Here is a 13,650-nt window from a genome sequence, read left to right as displayed (position 1 = left end):
AGCCAAGGATTACTGGTCTTAATGACTACAGGCCTGTCGCACTGACCTCTGTAATCATGAAGACCCTTGAAAGACTTGTGCTGGCCCACCTGAAAAATATCACAAACCTCCTGCAGTTTGCATACCGGGCCAATAGATCAGTGGATGACACAGTCAACCAAGGCCTGCACTTCATTCTCCAGCACCTAGACCATCAGGATTTTGCAAGGATTTTGTTTGTGGATTTTAGCTCTGCATTCAACACCATTGTGCCAGAGCTACTACACTCCAAACTCTCCCAGTTGACTGTGCCTGAACCCCTCTGTCAGTGAATCACCAACTTCCTGACAGACAGGAAGCAGCATGTGAGGCTGGGAAAGCACATCTCGGACCCGCAGACCCTCAGCATAGGAGCACCGCAAGGTTGTGTACTCTCCTTTACTCTCTCTACACCAACGACTGCACCTCCACAGACTCCTCTGTCAAGCTCCTCAAGCTTGAGAGTTGTGTCCTCTCTACACCAACGACACAACTCTGGTTGGACTGATCCAGGATGGGGAGGAATCTGCCCACAGACAGGAAGTGACACAGCTGGCATCCTGGTGCCATCGCAACAACCTGGAGTTCAATGCAATTTAGACAGTGGAATTGATTGTATACTTTAGGAGAGCTCCCCCTCCCCTCCTCCCACACACCATCAACAACACCTCAGTTACATCTATGGAGTAATTTAAGTTCCTTGGAACCATCATCTCCAGGGACCTTAAATTGGAGCCCACCATCGTCTCCAAAGTCAAAAAGGCCCAACAGAGGATGTACTTCCTGTGGCAGCTGAGAAAACACAATCTGCCACAGGCAATGATGGTCCAGTTTTATACTGCCATCATAGAGTGTGTCCTCACCTTCTCCATTATGGTCTGGTTTGGCTCAGCCACCAAGCACGACATCCGGAGGCTGCAGCGCATCGTTCGATCAGCCAAGAAGGTGGTTGGCTGCAACCTTTCCCCCATCGATGAACTGTACACTGCAAGGGCCAGGAAGTGAGCGGGTAAGATCATCTCTGTCCCCTCTCACCCTGGCCACAAACTCTTTGAAGCACTTCCCTCTGGGAGGCGACTCCGGACTGTCAAAGCCACCACAGCCAGACATAAAAACAGTTTTTTTCCATGAGCAATAGCTCTACTCAAGAGTCTGTAGCCTCCTTTTGCTCTGGTATTTTATTTCATTCTTCACATGCTTAAATTATAATGTTTTATTCTTAATTGTTTACTGTATATCGTGTTGTTACTTTTGTGCAAAGAACCAAGGCAAATTCCTTGTATGTATACATACTTGGCTAATAAAATGTATTCAATACAATTCAATTCAATTCACTGCACAAAGTCTTTTGGACAGAATTGTGCACTCAGCCCACATAAACCAACCTCCCTATCACTGACTCCATTTACACTTCACGCTGCCACTGCCCCAGCAAAATCAAGGGTGTGTCTCACCCCGGTCACTCCCTCTTCTCCCCTCTTTCATCAGGCAAGAGGTACAGAAGTGTGAAAATGCACACTTCCAGATTCAGGGGCAGTTTCTTCCCAGCTGTTATAAGGCAATTGAACCATCCTATCAACAATCCGAGAGTGGTCCTGAGCTACTATCTACCTCATTGGAGACCCTCAGACTATTTTCAATTGTACTTTACTGGACTTTATCTTACACTAAACGTTATTCCCTTTAACATATCTCTGTACACTGGATGGCTCGATTGTAATCATGTATAGTCTTTCCGCTGACTGGTTAGCACGCAACAAAAACTTTTCACTGTACCTCGGTACACGTGGCAATCAACTAAACTATATAGAGTTCATGCAAGAGAGTGATGCTGAAGTAAAAGTTTAGTCTCAATCTTATTAAATGGAATCTATGATGCTAAATGAGGGAGCAGGTGCAACCAGCTGAATAGACTATTCTTTAAATTTTTTATGTCATTATAACCTTCGCCTTGTGCAATGTTATTGGTCTCTCCCATGCTCTTTTGCATTGCATGCTGGCTTTCTCAGAATGTACTGAGGCACACCCACAAGCCATACCCCAGTAGCTTGGAGTATTCGTCTGGATCCTCTGCAAATCTGCATGAGATTTTGGCCCCAGATTTTGGCAGCTACATGGTCTTTTACATTTGTTCTGACTCAAAGCATCTCACGCCTGCCGGCTAACAATATGCAACACTCGCCCTTAAAAAAGAGTCCTTCTATTATGCAGAGCTTTGGAGTCTGAGCGTGAGAATGCATATGTTAGATTGAGTGGTACATAGGGTTGCCAACTTCCTCACTCCCAAATACGGGACAAGGTGATGTCACCGCCCCGCGCCCCACGTGACCTCACCCAGCCAGCGGCCAGGTTCTCCCGCTCCACCAATGGCGGCCGCCCGGGCTGAGAGGCGGGTTGCTATTCGAATCAAGCCATCAGTGGACCGTGCATAGGCTGAAGGACGCAAAATGAGCCTGCGAAAGCAAACGCCCAGCGATTTTATAAAACAAATCATAAGGAGGCCATTGGTGGTTAAACTGAACTCGGGTGTGGACTACCGAGGTGTTTTAGCTTGTTTGGATGGATATATGAACATAGTACTGAAACAGGCGGAAGAATATGTGAACGGTCAGCTTAAGAACAAATGTGGAGATGTATTTATTCGAGGCAACAATGTGTTGTACATCAGCACACGAAAGAGAAGACTTTACATGATGTTGTAGACTGAAGATTGATTTTTGATTTGAAAGGCGTAATTTTTTTAATGTAACAAAATTTTTCTTTAACTCTTTTGAAAATGCAGTTTTCTACAATATATAACTGGTGGTTTCTCGGTAAAGAATGATTTAATCCATATCTTAGTTTGGTTTACCAGATAATGGCTGTGATGTATGTGTGAAACGTGATGTCTTATTCTGACTGGTACTGGCCTATTTTGGAAATATTGTATACAATTAAAGGAACATGCATGTTTGGATAGAAGCTGAAATACTGCTGAAAACATTGTGATTAAAGGACGATGTACATGTAAAAAAAACCACTGTTAGGCTGCCTAGTGGAGGTTGCTTAGCAACCAGCCTCCCGGCCCGGGGGGCCGCCATTGGTGGAGCGGGAGCCCCTGGCTGCTGGCTGGGTGAGGTCACGTGGGGCGCGGGGCGGTGACGTCTCCTTGTCCCGTATTTGGGGGTGAGGAAGTTATCCTGGGGGTGGGGTGGGGTAGGCGTTTGAGAGGCGCCAAAGAGATTTAATAATTAAAACGTGGAAATTAGAAACACTCCCAAGGGAGAGGAGAGAGAGAGGGAGTGGGGAAACTAACCCGGAGAATGAAAACCCTCAAGCGCCTGGCGGTCCAACCCTGAACACTGCTGGTAGCACTCAAATACGGGACAAGGGCTGTCCCGTACGGGACAACCCAATTTAGCCCAAAATATGGGATATCCCGGCTAACACGAGACAGTTGGCAACCCTAGTGTTACAGTGCTTTCCTTGTCATTCTCATCTCGTGTTCCTGCCACAGCCGGGTCAGGTTGAGGTGTTTGCCTATCTAAAAGAAGAATACTGCAAGTAAAGTTCCAAAGGCAACAGGATTACAGGAGGAATAAGATATACACACCTACATCCACTGTGTTTATGAATCAGAGAGACACTGTATTAGAGGGAATAGGAATATGGAAAGGAGGATTAGATATGAGCATACTATATCAGTCTGAAGAAGGGTCTCGACCCGAAACGTCACCCATTCCTTCTCTCCAGAGATGATGCCTGTCCCACTGACTTACTTCAGCATTTTGTGTCTACCCTTGAGAATACCATAATGTCTTATGAGTAGGAAGGAACTGCAGATGCTGGTTCAAAACCGAAGATAGACACAAAAAGCTGGAGTAACTCAGCGGGACAGGCAGCATTTCTGGAGAGAAGGATGGTCTCGACCCGAAACATCACCCATTCCTTCTCTCCAGAGATGCTGCCTGTCCCACTGAGTTACTCCAGCTTTTTGTGTCTATAATCTCTTATGATCTCCATCTCCACAGTGAACCAGATGCTCTGTGTTATTAGAACATGTAACATACAGAACAGCACAGGAGCAGGCTTTTCGGCCCACGATATTTGTGCTAAAACATGATGACCTGTTAAACTGATCTCATCCGCCTGCACACTATCCATGTCTCTATATTCCCTGCACCTCCATGCGCTTATCTAAAAGCTTCTTTAACGCCACTATCGTATCTGCCTCCACCACCACCCCAGGCAATATGTTCCAGGCCCCAACTACTCTCTGTGTATAGAATAAAACTTGCCCCGCACTTCTCCATTATACGTTACCCCTCTCACCTATAGCCATGCCCTGTAGTGTTGGACATCTCCACCCTGGGAAAAAGGTTCTGACTGTCTACCCTGTCTATGCCTCTCATATCTACGTTCAATTTTCTAACAATGCAAAGCCTTTGGTTTGGTGTGGAGATGGAGATCATAAAAGATTATGGTATGTTGCCTCACTCTCGGCAAGCAACGGTGTCATTGATAACACCTTTCTGGTGTTAAAGTGATGTAGTAATACCTGTTCCACCTCTGGTTGTGCATCACGTTTCCTTGCTTGGCAAAGGGAACAGCGTCAGTGAATGGCACAGAATGGTTTTAAGGTATCACAAAATGCTGGAGTAACTCAGCGGGTCAGGCAGCATCTCTGGAGAGAGGGAATGGGTGACGTTTCGGGTCGAGACCCTTCTTCTGACTGATGTCAGGGGGGGCGGGACAAAGAAAGGATATAGGTGGAGACAGGAAGACAGTGGGAGAACTGGGAAGTGGGAGGGGAAGGGAGGGACAGAGGAGCTATCTAAAGTTAGAGAAGTCAACTTTCATACCGCTGGGCTGTAAGCTGCCCAAGCGAAATATGAGGTGCTGTTCCTCCAATTTGTGGTGGGCCTCACTATGACACTGAAGGAGGCACATGACAGAAAGGTCAGACTGGGAGTGGGAGGGGAAATGCTCAGCCACCGGGAGATGAGGTTGGTTAAGGTGGACTAAACGAAGGTGTTGAGCGAAACGATCCCTGAGCCTGCGTTTGGTTTCGCCGATATAGAGAAGTTGACATGTGGAAGAGCGGATACAATAGATGAGGTTGGAGAAGGTGCAGGTGAACCTCTGCCTCACCTGGAACGATTGTTTGGGTCCTTTTTAAGTGAGGTCCCTTTTATTAATGAACACCTTTCTGGTGTTAAAGTGATGTAGTAATACCTGTTCCACCTCTGGTTGTGCATCACATGTCCTTGCTAAGGCATGTCCTGGCCTTTCCAGGTGAGGCAGAGGTTCACCTGCACCTTCTCCAACCTCATCTATTGTATCCGCTTTAATAGATAATCCTATTAGTGGTTAGTTGAAGGACCGGTGACACTGATTGTAACTTTTGGGCCAAACTTGTAAAGAGTTTATGAAAGAACGTTTGTTATTTCAGAAATAAATTATAATCTGTACTTCACTATCTGTAAGGGTGGTGGAAACAGAATCAATTAAGGAATTGGATCAGTTGAGAAAGAACAATGTTCAGAGCGACATGGAGAAGGCAAAGGAATGGTGGTGGTGGGTTTGCTGTAATAGGAAATGACTTGAACTAGATCAGCCACATGGCCTCTTGCTATGAGGTGACATAACCTCTCTCTGTCTGTAAGATATGAATGTGAGAAGGCTGTGAGATGTGCGTATGGAGGCCAGCAGAATGCTGGGTGTCTACCACAAACCTTGACCTACCTGACCGAGTTTTGGCAGTAAGTGAGAAGTTACAGAAGGGTAAACGAAGCCATGTGATGCTGATGCAGTAGTACATAGGGTGGGGATTTGAAAATGCAATTCATTGATCTTAGGCACGTTGTTCAACATCTGGCTTTGTTAGATCCAGGTCTTTGGGGCTTCGCTCCTAGCACTGACTGTCAGAATGATTTATTTTTGCTACCTTCTGTCTGTGTGTCTGGATTGTCTCATACAGACCATGTTGACTTTATATAGACGCACCACTCATGTATGGGCCCCCTGTTGAGGAGGCAAGCCAATGAACAGCACATCTAGAGCTGCTTACGTTATGTAATGAATGTAATGAGAAGTCAGCTTGAAATTGCTGTTCTGTCTGCAGTGTACCTCACAGGCATGAATTAATCACAAACCCCAGCCCTTTTTTGGTATTACTTTATTTTAGCTCGCTTTACTTTGACAATAAGATTTCAGAAGTCTTATCCCAAAACTTATTACTTATTTTTCTATAATAATTTATGGATCCATGCTTCTACCAGAGACAGGCAGCACAAGGATTAATGGCTGTCGCTGTGTTTAAAAGGAAATCTCTACCTCATTACTTTCTGATAGTAAGACACAGCTATGTTTGAAAGCAATAAAGGAATCTGAAAAGAATAAAGGAAGGAGATTGTGAGATTGTGTGGTCGGGCAAATGGTTTATGTATCTGTCAATGCAATGCAAAATATGAAACAACTTCTTAACTCAAATTAAGTGAAAAACTATTTCAAGCAATGAAGTTGTGGAAAGCTTTAATAGTAAGATCCGTTGAGGTAGATAATAGTTATGAGTTCAGGGGAGATATATTTGCACATTGCTGAAGAGAAAGAAGAAATGAAGAGATTATGCTAAAAGGAAGACGAGTCTGGGAGGTATTGATTGGAGTCAGACATGTCCCTTTATCTGATTCTTAAAGTTCATTGACTTGTTTAATAGACCAGCAAATACTTTTTAGATGAGCAACAGTATCTGTAATCTGGCACAACCTCACAAGTATTTGTGTTGATGGTGACTTCCATTGATTTTCTTTTCCAGGGTTCTCGTGGTGAGACTGGTCCCACTGGTGCCGTTGGATTTGCTGGACCTCCAGTAGGTTATCTATGTCCAAAAAATCTGCTTTAAATCTTCTCATTAATTTATTCTACTGACAGTCGGTTTATGAAATGCAAGTCAGTCAAATGTTTTGCAGCGGTGCGGCTGGACAGAGGCTGTGTTACTTGACGAGAAGTACAGAGAACTGGATTAACTATCCATAACACGCAAATTCACATTGCATTATGGCAGCCAAGGAAATTAAACCACAGAAGGCAGTGGAGGCCAATTCACTGGATGTTTCAAAGAAAGAGTTAGATTTAGCTGTTGGGGCTAACGGAATCAAGGGATATGGGGAAAAGCAGGAACAAGGTGCTGATTTTGGATGATCAGCCATGATCATATAGGTGCAGGAGTAGACCATTCGGCCCTTTGAGCCAGCACCTGTGCTGGCTCGAAGGACCATATGGTCTACTCCTGCACCTACTTTCTATGTTTCTATGTTTCTAAATTCAGTTGAGCAAATAAATTATTGGATCAAAATCTAGGATCACACAAGGTGACCATGAGCTACCAGACTGTCATTAAAAAAAATATCTGGATCATTAATATCATTTAAGAAACAGGTCTGATCTCCTTACCTGGTCTGGTCTAAAGTGATGAGACCTACAGTGATGAGAAGACCATAATTTATTGATTGAAATATTCTAGTTAGACTCAAGGGCAATTAGGAATAGACAATAACTATTGACCTGGCCTGTGATGATCACATCCCAAGATCAAATTAAAAGCAATATCTTTAAGATGTCTCTGTTGCTATTGTGAACTGCAGTGGAAGGATGTGCTCATTAATTTATACCTTATAGGGAGGATCTTTGGATATATTGATTGTGCTTTTATCCAAAAAGTGGTGCTGATTTTTTAAACTAATGACTGAGATGTCTCACGCATCAATGGGCTGAACTTGATTATTTTACTGTTTCTTGCTCAGCTTACACCACCAGACATTGTTAAAAGGAATAATCTTTGTAATCCGATGGGGAGAAAATCTCACAAGGAATTATTAATCACACTGAAGAAGCTCCTGTAATCTAAGTTCAAGAAGCATAAATCCTAATCTTACTGCTTTGAGCATGATAATTGTGGCCTAGTGAGATTCTCTCTAGAAGAATATCGGTGATATATGTCAGGTGATTTTCTTCGCTAATTCATAAGTTAGCTCCCCACTTAAATATCCAATTTCATTCTGAACAGGGCAACGATGGACAGCCCGGAGTTAAAGGTGAGACTGGTGAGCCCGGTCAGAAGGGCGATGCTGGCTCCCCGGGACCTCAGGGACTAGCAGGATCTCCCGGCCCGGCAGTAAGTACATCACTATTAGAGATCATGGAGATTTAAAAAAGTTAATGGTTATTTCCGATTATTCATCGTAATGCTCCTAATTCCTTTTCTAGGGCCCTCTTGGAGTTCCGGGACTTAAAGGTGGACGTGGTACTCAGGGTGCACCTGTAAGTATCTTTTTTAAACTTTGTAGATTTTTTTTTCAAGTTTCTATTTCACTTTCCTACTACTTTCTGGAACAATGTATTAAACGTGCTCAATTAAGAGACGGTAATTTTTGTTAATGTTATGAATTCTCGCAACACCCCAAAGTGTTTCTCATGTGATGGATCACTTCATTTCACAATAATGTAGTTGCATAGATTACAATGAATCTAGAACGTCCACTGTGGCTGGCTTTTGGAATTTTAGTGCAGCTAATTATCAGCCAGCTCCTTGTTGTCCTGCCTTCCTGCTGTGTTTGGGCACAATGGCACAATGGTTGAGATCCTGCCTTGCAGCGTGAGAGACCCGGGTTCGATCCTGACAATGGGTGCTGTCTGTAAGGAGCTTGTACGTTCTCTCTGTGACCTGCATGTGTTTTCTCCAGATACTTCTGTTTCCTCCTACACTCCAAAGATGTACAGGTTTGTAGGCTAATTGATAAAGTTGTAAATTGTCCCTAGTGTGTGTAGGATAGTGTTAGTGTGAGGGGATTGCTGGTTGGTGTGGATTCGGTGGGCCGAAGGGCCTGTTTTTGTGCTGTATCTCTAAACTAACCTAAACTAAAAAAGCTAGTTACTCTGTGCCAGCACCTTCCCATTACTATCAATTATTAATCATCAGCTCCATAATGATTGTTCATTGAGCTGTCGTGCTGTTAATTCTGCATTCTTATTCTGCAATCCACTGATTGTCACACAGGGACAGTTTCTTCCCAGCTGTTATCAGGCAATTGAATCATCCTACCACAACAGAGAGCAGTGCTGAATTACTATCTACCTCTTTGGTGACACTTGGTCTATCCTTGATCGGAATTTGCTGGCTTTATCTTGCACTAAATGTTATTCCTTTGTCATGTACACTGTACGCTGTAAATGGCTCAATTGTAATCATGTATTGTCATTCTGCGACTGGATAGCACGTAACCAAAGTTTTTCACCGTACCTCAGTACACGCGACAATAAACTAAACAGTAAACCCTCAGAGTAAACTTACCTTAAACACAGATAAGGCCATATTGAACTAAAATTGCTGCATTATTATTCAATGGTTTTATTGTACTTTATTTGCCACATGTACCGAGGTACAGTGAAATTAATTTTTGTATACAGCCCAGTACAAGTATCACTATACATAAGTACTTAGATACATCTGAGATAAGCATCTCAGACACTGCACAAGTGTATAGTGTAGTACACTGAGACAGGATATTTAATCTGCAGATTGGCGCCATTGTCAAGTACCAGTTGTTGTATGTGCAGGGTTCTTGGGCTACGTTATTATCAATTATGCCTAATGTGTTGTAACTCCCAAACACTTTGATACACAAATTACAGATTAAAAATCCAAAAGTAAGCAATTGCCCTAAAGCAAGTCAAAAATGTGTTCCACGTGTGAATTTTATTAATTCACAAACAAGTTAAAAACATTTTTACTTATTATCGATGTATCTATTTAACTTGAATTGTCCACATATAATTAAGAAAACATGTTGTTTAAATTTAGAAAACAGCCAACCAAGTATGATTATTTTACACTTAAACATTTGAGTACTATTTAATGAATGTAACCACGCAATGTGTCACTTCTCCAAACTGAGACCAGGTTCTGGGTGTCACTTGACCAGCTTTCTTGGACACATGCTTAACTGATTCAGGGTCACAGTTCTGCATTCCTTGTTGTCCTGCCTTTCTGCTGTGTATGGGCACAATAAGTATTCTGTGCCAACAATGTGCCGCCTCCTGCAACCCCACCCTCAGCTTGTTTAAAGCCATTCAGAATCACTCGTTTTCTCTTCCAAAACTCACGCCAAGTCCATGTTAATCTGCCACTAGCGTTCCACTCATTTATAGAACTTTATGATTGTTGTGTTTAATTTTGACCACATTAAGTGTTGCAGATAAACCAACATAGCTGTTCAAAAGATAATCTAGATTAAGTGAGTCCTGTGATTTAACCTTGTTTTCTCTATAATAGGGTCCCACTGGATTTCCTGGCCCTGCAGGTAGAGTCGGACCACCAGGACCAACTGTGAGTAGTGGTTTACAAGGACATAAGGGTTGAGATTATATTCTGGAATGTACGCTCACATTAAACATTCTGCCCAGTATCCTTGAAAAGATCTTACGTTTTCTTTGAAGATGCACCTTGTATTAATCTGATACAGAGCACAATAGGTCCTTCTACAGTTGTACCGGGCCCTGGTGAGACCGCACCTGGAGTACTGTGTGCAGTTTTGGTCTCCATATTTGAGGAAGGATATTCTTGTTATTGAGGGCGTGTAGCGTAGGTTCACTAGGTTAATTCCCGGAATGGCGGGACTGTCGTATGTTGAAAGGCTGGAGCAATTAGGCTTGTATACACTGGAATTTAGAAGGATGAGGGGGGATCATTGAAACATATAAGATAATTAGGGGATTGGACACATTAGAGGCAGGAAACATGTTCCCAATGTTGGGGGAGTCCAGAACAAGGGGCCACAGTTTAAGAATAAGGGGTAGGCCATTTAGAACAGAGATGAGGAAGAACTTTTTCAGTCAGAGAGTGGTGAAGGTGTGGAATTCTCTGCCTCAGAAGGCAGTGGAGGCCAGTTCGTTGGATGCTTTCAAGAGAGAGCTGGATAGAGCTCTTAAGGATAGCGGAGTGAGGGGGTATGGGGAGAAGGCAGGAACGGGGTACTGATTGAGAGTGATCAGCCATGATCGCATTGAATGGCGGTGCTGGCTCGAAGGGCTGAATGGCCTACTCCTGCACCTATTGTCTATTGTCTATTGTCTATAATCTGCTTCCACACATCAAAACACCAATGTAAATGTTTTCAAGAGTTAATTGAAACCATTTGTTCTGCCTGTCTTGAGATAGTGCAATCTTTTCTCTCCTCAGGAAACTATTTTCCCCAGAATAATTTGGTGGTGGTAATCCACAATAATGTCCAATAACCATTTAAACTAATATTAAGAGTATTGCTTGGTAAATATGATACCTGTTGGCTAAATTAATTCAATGAAGCTATTGGCATAATGCTAATGGACAATATTGATTCAGTAACAACAATGAGATTACATGGGATCCAGGGAGAGCTAGCTGCCTGGTTCCCGAATTGGCTTCATGGAAGGAAGAAGAGGTACTGGTGAAAGTTGCTTTTCGGGCTGGAGGCCTTTGACTAGTGGTGTGCCTCAGTGAACGGTGTTGGGCCCATTGCTGTTTGTGGTTTATATCAATGGTTTGGATGAGAACATGCAAGGCACGATTAGTAAGTTTGCAGATGACACCATAGTAGGTGGTATGGTGGACGGTGAAGATGGTTATCAAAATTACAATAGAGTCTTGATCAGCTGGGCAAGTTGGCTGAAGAATGGCTGGTGGAGTTTAATGCAGATAACTGTGAAGTGGTGCATTTTGGGAAGACATACCAGTGCAGGTCCTTCACAATGCAAGGTAAGGCTCTGGAGAGTGCTGTAGAACAGAGGGACCTAGGAGTACAGATGCACAGTTCCCTGAAAGTGGCATCACAGGTCAATGGGGTGGTAAAGCAGACTTTTGGTACATTGGGCCTCACCTCTCAGGGTACTGAGTATAGAAGTTGGGACATTATGTTACAGTTGTACAAGATGTTGGTGAGGTCGCATTTGGAGCATTTGTGTTCAGTATTGGTAACCCTGCTATAGGAAGGATGTTACTAAGTTGGAAAGAGTGCAAAGAAGATTTGCGAGGATGTTGCCAAGACCCTAGAGCCTGAGCTACAGCTAGGACTTTATTCTTTGGAACATGGGAGGCTTAAGGGTGTTCTTATAGAGGTGTATAAAATCGTGAGTGGAATTGATAAGGTGAATGCACAGTCTTATTTTACTGGATTGCATGCAAACAAAGGTTTTTACTGTACCTCAGTACAGGTGAAGCCATAGACTAAACTAAACTAAACTAAGAACAAGACGACATAAGTTTAAGGTGAGAGGGGAAAGAAAAGTGATCCAGGTGCAATAAAAACCTTTGAAAGACACTTAGACAGGTAAGTACATGGATGGGAACGGTTTATAGGGATATAGGCCAAATGCCTTCAAATGGAGCATCTTGGTCAGCATGGATGAGTTAGGTTGAAGGGCCTGTTTCTGTGCTCAATGACTGTGACTAGGAAAAGACGCAGCACAAATCAAACTGATGCATGTGAAAAATTAGTATGTCTAAATGCGATCTCCCAAATACCAGTTCTGTACTTCTATCAAAATCGCCTCTTTACATCAAATGAAAGAAAACTTTGAGACAAGGTGAAAACATTAGCAACAGTGAGACTCGATTTATGTTAAAAAAATAAGAAGATGAATTCATCTCTCCTCTCTCTCTCTCTCGTAGGGTGAACCAGGTCCTGCTGGTCCCTTGGGGACTCCTGGGAAGGAAGGTCCTCTTGGCCTACGGGGTGACGTTGGGTCACCTGGGAAGACGGGTGATCCTGGCCCTCCAGGGACAACTGGTAGCTCAGGTGATAAAGGAGAACCCGGAGACGATGGTCCAACTGTAAGTTGCAATTAGAGTTTTAGATCAACATGAAGCCTGAAACAAATGTCCGAATGAAATAGAATGTAGTTGCAATATTATTATCACCACAGGTAAACATTAAATTCCTATGCTAAGCCAATCATGCAACCACATAGCTGCATAAAATGCATCTCCTATAATGCACGCTCTACAAAATTAAGTAGCTTATCAGTTTTGTCAATATGCTGCTGAACAGTTTAATAAATATGCTTTTAATATTGAATTGACTACATTAAAAAAAATCTATAGGACGATAGACACAAAATGCTGGAATAACTCAGTGGGACAGGCAACATCTCTGGAGAGAAAGAATCTGCTGATGATTACCAATATCTTGACTACCAATTTTAGCAAAGGGAACAAAAATAGCATGATGTGTAAATATGAGATGAGATGAAAACCTTCCATCATTGATCAAGATTCATGAGATGAGAAATTGCTTGGAGGTCATGATGATGGGTGGAAGAAAGCCAATGTCTGCAGATGTGAATGAGATCTTGTGGGATTCATTTAGAAGATTGCCAGGTCATGTCTTTGGTTTCCACCCAGTGAGTGCTGGAGGTGGAGGCAGAAATACTCCTCACATCCAAGAAATTTATTTGAAGGGTCAAAATCCATAAGTTGGAGGCCAACAGGCCAGAAACAGGAGCAATGTAAATATATTCATGTTTGGCAGGCTTGAACATATTGGGTTAAATGTTGTGCCATTATCACAAAGAAATGGCAGATGAGTTGAACTGGTACTTTGGATCTGTCTTCACTAA

General features: G+C 43.0%; 1 protein-coding gene and 1 pseudogene across 1 annotated transcript in view; both read left to right on the top strand.

Moving 5' to 3' along the window:
• The window catches only part of LOC144596024 (uncharacterized), a 239,457-nt gene that overhangs the window by 199,381 nt on the left and 26,426 nt on the right, over positions 1–13,650 (top strand). The window contains exons 38-42 of the mRNA XM_078404094.1: positions 6,815–6,868; positions 8,066–8,173; positions 8,266–8,319; positions 10,331–10,384; positions 12,704–12,865. Of these exons, the coding sequence (XP_078260220.1) occupies positions 6,815–6,868; positions 8,066–8,173; positions 8,266–8,319; positions 10,331–10,384; positions 12,704–12,865 (432 nt within the window). The remainder of the gene's footprint in view (positions 1–6,814; positions 6,869–8,065; positions 8,174–8,265; positions 8,320–10,330; positions 10,385–12,703; positions 12,866–13,650) is intronic.
• Positions 2,466–2,720, top strand: LOC144596120 (U6 snRNA-associated Sm-like protein LSm6 pseudogene; annotated as a pseudogene).

This window comes from Rhinoraja longicauda, chromosome 8 (genome assembly GCF_053455715.1).
Source record: "Rhinoraja longicauda isolate Sanriku21f chromosome 8, sRhiLon1.1, whole genome shotgun sequence".
NCBI lineage: Eukaryota > Metazoa > Chordata > Chondrichthyes > Rajiformes > Arhynchobatidae > Rhinoraja > Rhinoraja longicauda.
The sequence above is the reverse complement of the archived record's forward strand: the minus strand, read 5'-3'. Positions and strand labels throughout refer to the sequence as shown.